Source organism: Nelumbo lutea, chromosome 5 (genome assembly GCF_056320005.1).
Source record: "Nelumbo lutea isolate HS-2025 chromosome 5, American lotus-T2T, whole genome shotgun sequence".
NCBI lineage: Eukaryota > Viridiplantae > Streptophyta > Magnoliopsida > Proteales > Nelumbonaceae > Nelumbo > Nelumbo lutea.
The window spans coordinates 8,518,321-8,529,813 of record NC_142688.1 but is presented as its reverse complement, the minus strand read 5'-3'; the positions used below and the strand labels follow the sequence as shown (position 1 = coordinate 8,529,813).

General features: G+C 40.4%; 1 protein-coding gene across 1 annotated transcript; it reads right to left on the bottom strand.

The window, feature by feature from the left end:
• Nucleotides 1-3,120: 3,120 nt before the first annotated feature.
• On the bottom strand, nt 3,121-6,381 carry LOC148850182 (putative protein phosphatase 2C 63). The gene is made up of 4 exons (XM_088947306.1): nt 5,875-6,381; nt 5,413-5,786; nt 3,794-4,030; nt 3,121-3,585 (listed from the first exon to the last, which is right to left on the bottom strand). The coding sequence occupies exons 1-4, from the start codon at nt 6,128-6,130 to the stop codon at nt 3,331-3,333; spliced, it is 1,122 nt and encodes a 373-aa protein (XP_088803432.1). The 5' UTR covers nt 6,131-6,381; the 3' UTR covers nt 3,121-3,330.
• Between the last annotated feature and the right edge of the window lie 5,112 nt (nt 6,382-11,493).

The following is an 11,493-nucleotide window of genomic DNA, read 5'->3' as shown; positions in this document are numbered from 1 at the left end:
CCGAACTACTAAGGGGGCCCGGAAGGACTGGTTCGGCTTCGGCTCCCAGATTGGGTTTTTTCTACTCACCGGGTTGGGGAGCTCGCCTTCTCTCTTTCTTTTCTCGTTCCCGCCCTCGGTTCGTTGGTTGATCTCTTCCTCAGTCCTCATGAACTTATCCGCGAGTTTGAGGAATTCGGCCACGGTCGCGGGCTGGTTGGCCACCATGTGCCATTTGAACTCTTTGTGCGTCACCCCTCTTTTGGCCGCCGCGAGCTGCACTGCAGGGTCCAACCGTGGTATTTGCAAGCATGCCTCGTTGAACCGCTTGATGTAGCCCCGAATAGACTCTCCTTCTCTTTGGACCACTTCGAAGATGCTTTCCTCTGTTCTGGGGCACCGTCGGCTGGTGACGAAGTGTGTGGTGAAGACTTGCACGAACTGGGCCCAACACTTTATCGACCCGGGGGCCAGGTTCCTGTACCAAGTGCGGGCTACCCCCTGAGGGTGGTGGTAAAGGCCACGCACATGCACGATTCGCTAGCCCTGGCGAGGTGCATTTGCGACTGAAAGGCGTCAACGTGGTCGTTGGGGTCGAAGGACCCGTCGTACTTGTCCAGAGGTGGGAGTTTGAAGTCTCTGGGTAAGGGGACGACCAGGAGTTCCGATGCGAGGGGGGAAGGAACGGAGATAGCCGGGGTAGCCCCTACCTCGTCCGAGCTCGTGGCTTTGCCTCTGACTTCCGACAAGGTGCGGATGGCGGTCTGGCGGCTTCGCCGGCACCTTCGCCGTTGAGCGGGCCTTGTGCTGGCGTTGCTGGCCTCCGTGTTACCGACCTCGATGGGCCCGGAGTGCTGGTAGTCCGCCGCCAGAGCACTGAATCGATTTTCGGTGAGCAGGAGCTCGGGCTTGGAGCGCCGGGGTGCCGACCTCGCGGGCGAGGTTCCCGACCCACCCGTGGGTTGCGAGGTGGGGATGACATTTCTCTCTCTTCGGCCTGGGGACGAGGCCTGGCTGTTGGGGTGGTTTTGGGGCCTGGAGGCCTTCGCCTGGCGGGGGCGCCCATCCTGCGGGGGGGCCTTGACCGGCCTCGGAGCGGGGTGGCGAGGTGGAAGTAGTGGTTGGTTCAGTGGCAGTTGGGGGAACTGCTGCTGGTAGTGATACTGGGAGATGTTGTGCAGCACTTAGTGCTGGTGAAGCTGGTGTTGCTGGAACTGTTGCATTTGGGCTTACATTGCCCGCATGCACTGCACCAGGTCCTCCAACCGGTCTTGGCTAGCTGCTAGGGGGACGGCAGTTGGTTCAGTGAAAGTTGTCTCAATGGGGAGAGGAAAGGGGACGTTTGTGGTAGGAGGGTTTACGGGTGCCACTGCTTGTGGCGTGTTCAGGATGGGGATCCCATCCGCCGAAAGGGGGATGGTGAACTGTCCAACGCACACTACGGGGACCTGAAGTTGCTCCCCGGTGGCGTTTGTCTCCGTGCCGCGTCCGGTGTTGCTGGAGGAGGCCATGAGTGTTGGGATTTTTAAAGAAGAAAGGGGGTATCGAAGTTTGGAGGGAGGCTTTTTGAAGCGTTTCCCACAGACGGCGCCAATTGATGGAGCGCGATCCGGCTGGTCTTAGCTGTCCGCTGCTTTGCTTTCGAACGAGGTAGCAGGGATCCTGAAACGGGAGAGATGGGAAAGCACCGGGGGGAACCCGGTGTAGAGGCTCCGAAGCTCAAGTTAGAATCTTTCAAAAGCAAGGTAATACCAGATAGCGCAAAGTTTTTGCATACCTCTGTTGTTGGGGGGGGCAGGGGGCTCTTATAGTCGCTTCGCGTACTCGTCCCGAGGCCCTTGTCAGATTGGGTATGATTACTCTTGCGCTTGTCAACTCGGCTGTCGTCCCTTCTGCTGAGACAGAATCGTCACTGCCTAACCGTCTAACTGGAGATGGCGGCGTCAGTGGCGGTGGCAGGTGGCCGTTTAGAGTGCTGCTGCCAAAACGTCAGATCCCAAGTCAGTCAGGCGTGGCGCCCTCGGGCACGGAATTCCCTGGTGCCAGGCATGGTACGACTTGTTTGGCTTTGGTGCCTAGAAGATGATGCGAAGTGCTGAGCGAGGCGGTCTTGAGCTTGGAGGTATCCCGAACTGTAACAAGGTGGGTCAGTTCGGCGAAATGTGTCCCGAGCTGTTACAAGGTGGCAGTTCGGCGAAGTTTACCCCGAGCTGTTACAAGGTGGTAATTCGACGAAGTCTACCCTGAGCTGTTACAAGGGCAGTTCGGCGAAGTCTACCCCGAACTATTACAAGGTGGTAGTTCGGCGAAGTCTATCCCGAGCTGTTACAAGGCGGTCAGTTGGGCGAAGTCTATCCCAAACTGTTACAAGGTGGGTTAGTTCGGCGAAATGTGCCCTTGTTTCCGCCTAGGCTTGACCCCTTTTGCCGAGCTGTCGTTTCTGCCACGTGTCTCATAATAAAGAGGTCGGACCAAATTTTCCTTCATCAAAACTGATCAAAGGGTATGGACCTCGAGGTCCATAGATTTCAGAAAACTAATTCGTTTTCATTTAAACGTTGATACTTTAACTTTACTAGCAAGTAGCAACCACGACCATTGGTTTGGAGAATGAATCCAATATCATTACTCTTTAGAATCATTCAGCTGTGGCAATGTCACTTTAGAGATGAATTGAATGGGTACGTGCACAGCATCAATCACGTGACTTGGGATCCTTTGTCATCAGATCCACTTTACTTTTCTCGATTCATATGAAAGCAAAGTTACCCTAACTTGTAAAAGAAAATCTCCCTCACCAGTTGTCCAGTAGCTTTAAGAAAACACTCATGAGTAAATGGTATGGTTTCAATCAAGCAATCTACCCTTACAATTCACTCAATCGAGCTTGCAACAACCAGAAACAAATACCCAGCTGACCATAAACAAAACTCGTACTAGAATAAACATGGCAGTAGACTGCAAAATGGTGGGCTCCTTGTTGATCTGCATTTTGAGATTCATCATGCCTTCCTTCCAAGTTCAAATTCATTCTCTGGGGAAAAAAATTCAGCCAGAAGGCAAGCATGACAGGACAGACCGTAAACGAAGAAAACCATGGAAGTGAAATAATTGTCATCAGAAGACTCAGAACTCAGAATGTGAGTGAAATAGATGCTAATTTGGACTAATCAAAGTTCCAACTCGACTCGATTATGTACACCATCTTCGCTGTATTTTTATCCATAATCTCATTGTTGTCTCGCATTTGACATCCCTATGTATATATTCTACACTATTGTTATTATTCTTATTCACAAGAAAATCAACATGTAACCATTCTGGGCATGTTGATTCAGGAAGTAGTGTACTTCAATCCTGCTCTGTCTGTCTTGAGTTGAGAGAGAAGATATCAACAGGGGCAGTAGTGCAATCAATAGTGCATTGCTCCTTGAATCTACCAGTGGAAGAATTTTGATGGTGATCAAGATAGATTACGATTACCGTAATGTCATCATGGAAATGCCGCCTCATCCCTTTCTCTATCCCTTTAATATCATCGTATCTCATTTCCCTCTTCCTTGCAGCCTCTCTGAGAGCAGCTCTTATCAACCTCTTTGCTATGCCCTGCCAAAACAATAGCAATACTTCCAATTTATCATAGGCGTTAGAGGAAAAGGGGTCTTGATATAACCAACAGTGGGTCAACGACAATAAGGGATATCCAGTTTTGAGCATCCTGCTCAATAGGAAGGTACCATACCTTCCAATAAACACCTAATTCCAATAAAAATAGTCATAGAGTAAAAAATAGATATGAGTTAGAGGTGCTTACGACTCTTGGATTTTTAAAGACAATCTCTACAGCTGCTTCATCACTTAGTTGCTCCCACAGTCCATCTGATGCAAATATCAAGAATAAGTCCTGTGGCTTTAGTTTTCGAATCTGGATTGAAGGTTCTGCTGTCATCACCGGTCGTTTTAGTGGAACAGGAGATCCAAATTGGTGGAAGAGAGGATCCCTATTGAACTCAGGTTTCTTAAGAAAGATATCTCCAATAGATCTTGATACCTAAATAGGATGGAGTTGTTAAAAACTAAATTGCATATTTATAGAATACTTTTAAAGAAAGGATGATATCCAAGGACAAAGTAAAAACCAGCAAAAGGAATATGTTCTCTTTGGCACAAATTCCATGTGGGTCTTATATGCAAATTCATTTGAGCTTCTATGCTGCTATTATGGTTGCGTTCTACCAGTGAAGCTAAGTTTGGCACAAGTGAAATAAGTTTCCACAGGGAGCATATATGTTCATTACATTGCATCTATGACAAGAAGTATCATCATAAGCCATGAAAAGTCTTTCAGATAGCCAGGATGGGGTAAACAAGAAAAATATTTGTGACTTATCTCACCATCATTTTTCCATGATGAGTCTATGTGCATAAGAGTGTACCTGAAGCAGACATTGTAATTACTGGAAGGGTAGTAACGGGAAAGTGAAGCTATTTGCCACTTTCTAAAAAACAGATTTGACCGGTGAGGTAATTGAAAGATAAGGACCACTATTAGCCAACAGAAGGATAAAGGATAAAGATAAAAGCAAAGCCTGTATATAGAAAATGGCCAAAAGATGGGTTTTGTGCTTGATTTGAATCAAGAAAATCCATCTGTTGTCTGCAGCTCCCTCTACTTTATGGAGACTAAAATTCACATGAATGGTTATTCAGCATCTTTCCTTTTGAAGCATTGAATTCCAATTTGCATGTCAAAATATTACAAGGGGCTCATATTGTCAAAATCAATGGTTATTCTATCCTTCTTAGACACACAGTATTGCTTTTTTGTTTAAGATTTCCTGTAATCTTAAGCAAGTGTCTAACAATCAACTCCCCATGTGAGGCACAAATTTGTGATAGAAGTTACCAAGTAACCTAAGAAGTCCAAACAGAAGTTTGAGCCTGTAACCCAAATAACATGTTCGTTTCTAGTTGGAGTAGCTAGACAGAAATCTTGTGATAGGCTAAACTGTACATGTATGTTCTATTAGGATTTTTCTTTTTTTTTTTAATTTTTAATCTAGAGTTAAAATGGTCATAAACCCTAGATAATACCACCGAATAATGCCCATACAGACATCAGTTGATACTTCTAGAGCAGGTAAAAAGAAAAACAATCTGAAAAGTAACCGAAATCAATTACCAATTGCATTAACACAGAACAACCTTAGAGATTCGAATTTAACAGAAGCAGTGAATTCACAACTCTATTTGCCTTTGAATTCAATATAATAGCTATTTTTTTCCTCTTTAAATCCTTTAAGTTAAGAAAACCTTAATTTAAGCTCTCTCCGGTCCATTAAGATCCCTGAACAGCATCATACTGATTTTAAACTCCCTAAACAACGGATATCAACAGGTAAGAATTAAAGAGTAACAAGAAGGATAATGTACCTGAATTATGCCTTTTATACGCCAAACTCCCCGAGTATACACGACAACATGCGAATCATCAGGATGAAGCGCTTCAACCTCCTTCCTGACCTCCTCGACGGCAACATTATGGTCGGTCGATAACCGTTCGGCCACCACCGGATTCCTCCGGCCCTCAGACACTCTGCGGCCAAGAACAGCCCTGGAGTCCCCAAGATTCGCTACATACAACATATCATTCGAAATAGCCCCAACCAAACAACACGAACCAACCGAAGCAATCTGTGGCTGTGCCGGCCATGTTCGCTTCACCAAATGCAAGAACTCCTCCTCAGTCGCATTAAAAGCCTTTTTTATAACATCAGCAGACAGTCCCCCTTGTTCCGTCGCAAACTCTAAGAAAAAAAAAGTAATAATGACTTACAAATGCAGAAAAAGGGAAGAGAGAAAAAAAGCGGGCATGAAAAAGGTCGGGCCGGTTACTGTGGAGGTGGTGGAAGAGGTTGCCGTTAATGAAACGAGAGGCTTCAGGGCCACCGTGGCCATCATAGACGCCAACGTAGGTGGTGGAGGGAGAGGTGAAGACTTGGCTTTGGTCTTCGAGGTGTGAATTAGCTTGAACGACGGCGATCGAGAAGTCACCGGAGGCGTGAGGTTTCAAGTCCATGTGCCATAAGAGGCCGTCGCCTCCTCTCCGGCCGAAGCATCGCTCCAATGGTCTGCAACACGACCGCAACATCTGTCTGCCTATCACTCGCTCTCTCTCTCTCTCTCTCGCTTTCTACAATATATGCTTTCACTTTGTTTCTTATTTTTGCAGTCTTTGTGCCTATGGACTTCTCAATCTGGTGAGACTTTGACGTCAATGAAATTAGATGCGAAACCCCGGGGTGGAGGGGGCGGTTTGGGGAGAGAGTAGCGGAGGAAGAGAGGGAGAAAAAGACACCGAAATTAAAAAGACGTAGTTGTTGTTTTTTCGTTGGGGAAAAGAAGACGGGAAAAAGTCGTGGCGATGCCGCGTAAGAGAAAGACCACTGCCACTCCGCTCCACGCGTGTGGCATGAGGCGTGAGTGAATAATTAAAAAGACTTTTTTATCCATTTTTATTTATTTATATTTCCTTAACCAAGTTGTCGCAAGGCCCGCAAATAGGGCTCTTCACGCGTCGAGTTGGATCGGTTTCTTGAGGTTTTTTCAACCGATCCAATCAGGTCGGGTTACCTGAACTTGAAATCGAAATCAATCCAGTGTTAAGCAAAATCGACCTGATCCATTTGGGTCGATTTTGGCTCTAAGTTAAATCATACTTGATAGAAAATGGTGGGTGGGTGGAACACATTAGAAACTTAGAATAAAAGTTATCATGAAAATAGAAAGTCAAACTGCATTGGAGAAAAAAGACCGAATTCTATATATTTCAAGAAACCTTTTAATCTAAGTAAAAAATGATACCTAATTCTAATTGTAATTGGTTGCCTATTTTGTTTAAAAGACCATAGAAACTAGGATCTTTTGATTATTTTCTTTAAACTTTTCCAAAAAAATTCATTGTCTAGTTGTCTTACAATACTTGTCATTAATGTTATTCCTAACTAGAAGACTAGAAATTAAGTTAGGTTGTAATTAGGATAGAGACAACTTAGTTAAGTAGGAACTAAGTAGGTTGTAACTACTAACTAGGAAGTAGGAACCAACTACTAACTACTAAGTTGGTTTAGTTCGGATCGGTTTATGATGTTTTACAACCCGAAACTGACCGGTGCTAAAGATAACCCGACTGACTTAGGTTGGATCGGTCCGGGTTGGCCGGTTTGGTCGGGTTGGGCCTTCTTATGAATAACCCTACCCTCAACCATCAAGAAAGGGATAGATATGCTCACAACAAAGGGTCCGTTTGACAAGTCTTTTTGATAATATTTTCTTGTAGTTTTGATGATCAGTAGACGCATCGAGCTTTTAACATAAGATCTGGGAAGCTTAAAGACCGTTTGACAAATGTGTGTCATTTTAGGTCTTTCCACGCAAGATTAAAACATGAAAGACACCTTCATTTAGAGCTTCCCGAAATCAGTCAAAAATAGGCTTCGCGCATCTTTGTGGTGTCGCGCCTTTTGGCAGTTAGACCTTTCGTGTGCCAAATGAGAATAAACCGATTTTTGATTTTCCCGACTTATAAATATCGAAAGACTGTGCAAAAAGATACGCCAAACAGGCACCAAAATAAAATTTCCAACAAGTTTCAACATCATCAGTGTCCGCACATCACATCCACCTGCATAATATTATGTATGAAGAGATGTTCCCAATGTACGGGACTAGTGTATTGTGGGTAGACGTGGATAGAGTTCTTGTGGGCAGAAAATCTTGAGTCAGGAATTAGACTCACAATGGTTAATATGCAAATAGATGATGTTGGAACTTATTGAAAAAGTATTTTGTTATGAGAATAAGGCTTAGTTTGAAAAGAGTATAAATACAAATATATACAGTGTAAATATATGCAAAATGATACAAAATATAAGGATTTTAACTCTACAAATTTGCATTTATACTCCTTTCAAATTGAGCCTAAGTAATATTTGATCCCTAATCTCTGGTGGTGTTTATGATCGGATAATTGAATTTAAATGAAACAGACCGTTTGGTCCGACCTAATTTAAAAATGGTTTAACCTGTTTTCAAGATTTATCAAACCATAATATTTTGATTTAGCCCGTTTATTGAATTTTAAAATCAGGCTATTCCATAAAATGAATTAAACCAAATCATTAATAAAAAATATAGTATATATGTTTAAACATATGTAATATAATTATATACAATAGAAGTACTCATTTCATACCGAAACATATAACATAATTCTTTAGTCATTCAAAACACAAACTATATCACATATGTGACTTGGATTTAATTTTTATGACCTATATAGAACTTAAGACAACTATTCATACATAAAAGATTAACTAAACCTATAATGTTTTTAAACTACATTAACCATTCACCACCTAATCAAACAAAACAATTTTTTACTAATTTCTCTATAGCTTGTTCAGTCTCTTAAATCGTATTGGAAACCAGGCCACATCATAATAAAATGGTATGATATAGTCTAGAAATTTATCATAAAAAATGGTAACATCTATGATAGATGTTATGTTTGTGCTTTGAATTCTTTGTGGTGACCCATTTTATGAATTTGATCTGAAATAATTTGAGAAAAACTCAAAGACAAAATTTCATAGTTATTTGTGGTGGAAGCGTAGGGCACGGGTTAGGGGCGTAGCTCCCGCGGCGGTATGGACCTGATTCATATTCAACTTATAGATCTAAACCGAATATAACGAGTTATGTATTTTCGAGGGTTTTCTCTCTTCCATACTCTTTGTTTGTTAAGAGTGTGTGAGACATTTGGGTGTTTAGGGTTCATTATGTGAATGCACAACTCTACATTTTTTCTCCATTGCTAACTACATAGTGGATTTCTGCTCCTCATTCACTCGTGGACATAGGTTATAAGCCCGAACTATATAAATCTGTGTTTTTTGTGCTTACTTTTCTTTATCTCTATTTTGCTTTCATTTTGAGTGCCATTCAAATCGGTATTTCTTGGGTTTTTCGTAACAACAGACTTTAAAGTTTAACTCTAATTTTACTTTTTCCATTTAATTTTAGGAAATATTTGAATGGACAAAATCTATAGTGCAATCTATTTACTATAAAACAAAACAAAATGATCTAGTGATAAAGTGAAGCATCACATGTAACATCTTTAACATGTTTAATAAACACATTGTATTAAATATAAGCCAATAAAAATTAAATAGACCATATGATGTTTTTAATATTATTGTTTTTTTTTTCATTTCTTATACAATTTCTGTACCATAATTGCCACGAAGTGTAAATGTAGCTATTCAATCTATGTCTTTATAGATAATAGGGGTGCAACTTGAACAGGTTTGAGTTGTTTTTTTCCTCGAATTTTTAATGGGCTTGTCCCGAAAGCCTGAACCCAAAGCAAAATAGAGTGCTAATTCGAGCCAAACCCAAGTTGCATTCCTAAGAGATAAAAAAAGGATGGAAGAAAGGACACAAAAGACAAAATTAGACTTCTTTGTACCAATTTCTCGTTGCTTTCACTTTTTTGTTTTGGTGAGGAAAACAAATAATTGCATAAATTTGTTGTTTAGACTGTGTTTGGTTGCAATGCAAATAAATTTATATTGATGCAACACTATGACAGGACAAATGATTTAAATGTAAATTCTGATATATTTTTGTTTCAAAATGTAGCTTATTTTGTTTGATTGCAGTACAAATAAAGTAAATTAAGACATGAAGTAGAATATAGTAATACCCAAAACAAAGTTAAACGAGAATTTGTATTTTTTTCATTTGCACACCCTTGCATTTGTGCTAGTGCAAATAAAATTGCACAGCAACCAAATGCAGCCTTAATACAAATTTTCAATAGGGCAAACAAATTATGTCAAGCGGCATGTCCTCATCTTGAAATTGTATTCCCTTGCAGAGCAAATGAATTTAGAAAGTTTTCATCCTAAAACTGTTTCTTTTTGGCCTACATCAATTTTATTGCTATGTCAGGCATAACTTATGAATGTCAAGCAGAAAGCTTTTTGGCCTACATCATTAAATTATGTAAGACATAATTTTATTTCTACTTCTAAATAAAATCCTAAAAGCCAACTCACTCTCCAAATTGATGTATTCTCTATCAACTTACATAGTTTGAAGAAAAAATAAAATATTTATAGAGTTCATATACAAAAGTCGTTTATCGTTTTTTCACTGGAGATCAAGAAGTTCAAGATTTGGAGTTATTTTCTAAGGTCTGATAAAAATAAATGAAAAAGATTACAACAATAACAGCGCTAAAAGCCACTTATCAGTTTTTCCACTGGAGACCATGATGACAAGACAATGGATGGTGAGATGAAATTTGGTTTGGAAAGAAGTGAAAACTAGACAGTGGGTTTTATATATACCGTTATTTTTCACCGTAGACCAGAAAACGACTAATGGTGAGCATAGATTACTGAGGATGAAATCAAGTTTTTGGAAAGTGGGTTTTTGTTTTACCAGTTTTAATTTTGTTTAAAAATTGTAAAAACAACCTAGCACTATTTGCACAATTCAATCCATTTATAAAGCAGTTGTATCTATTTTCGTTAATCTTATTTGACACTATAAATAACGCGGCCCAATCATAAACAAATTTATGATGAAAAAAGTGTCATTTCTTCATTAAGGAGTGAAAGTGGATGCATTTCGTTCGTATTTCTACTTGTGAAAAATAAGGGTTTTCATGACTCCATGTGCTTGGCAAAAAGCATGCATGTAATCTTTGTGAGCAGATTACCTCATTTTATGGCATCACTATTGGCAATGAATTCGATTGAATGATATATTGGAATGGGCCGTACGCGTAGTATCGTAAGTAAGCTCAATAAGCAATTAGTAAATATTCTGACAATTATATCAAAATTTGTCTTTTTTTTTTTTTTTTTTCAATGGTGGTGGGTTAGGGGTATTTTAAGTGACACTAAATGCTTACTCGACGTACTCATCAGGTGTTCCTATTTGATCCAGACGTATTAAGAATGAATTTTCCTGATAAGAAAAAAGAGATAATAAAATTTCCCTTTGATAAAGAAAAGAAAAGAAAGACAATGGGATAAAATAGATTTTTAATGTAAATAAAAATAACAAGTAAGAAAAAGAGCATTGTAACAGCAGTGGAATAAATTAGATTTTACAACGGAATGCACTCAAGTATCGGTAAAATTGGTTTGTTTGGTTATTTATTAGATCGCATCATTGTAGGTAATTTGATCGTGATTGAATGAAATTTGCCTTTTATGTCTTAGAAAAAATAAGACCGATTATTTTGGATAGATGAAAAGTAACTTAATTATATCTCTACTAATGAAAGGATGCATATAATTCCACCCACTATAATCCTTCTGAGTTTTGACAGTCAAAAGATTAAAGAGGCGTTTGGCAAGTCTTTTTAGGAAGATCTTCTAAAATTTCAAAATCTCAAAATTCTTATGAGCTTTCATAGATAGATTTTTGAAGACC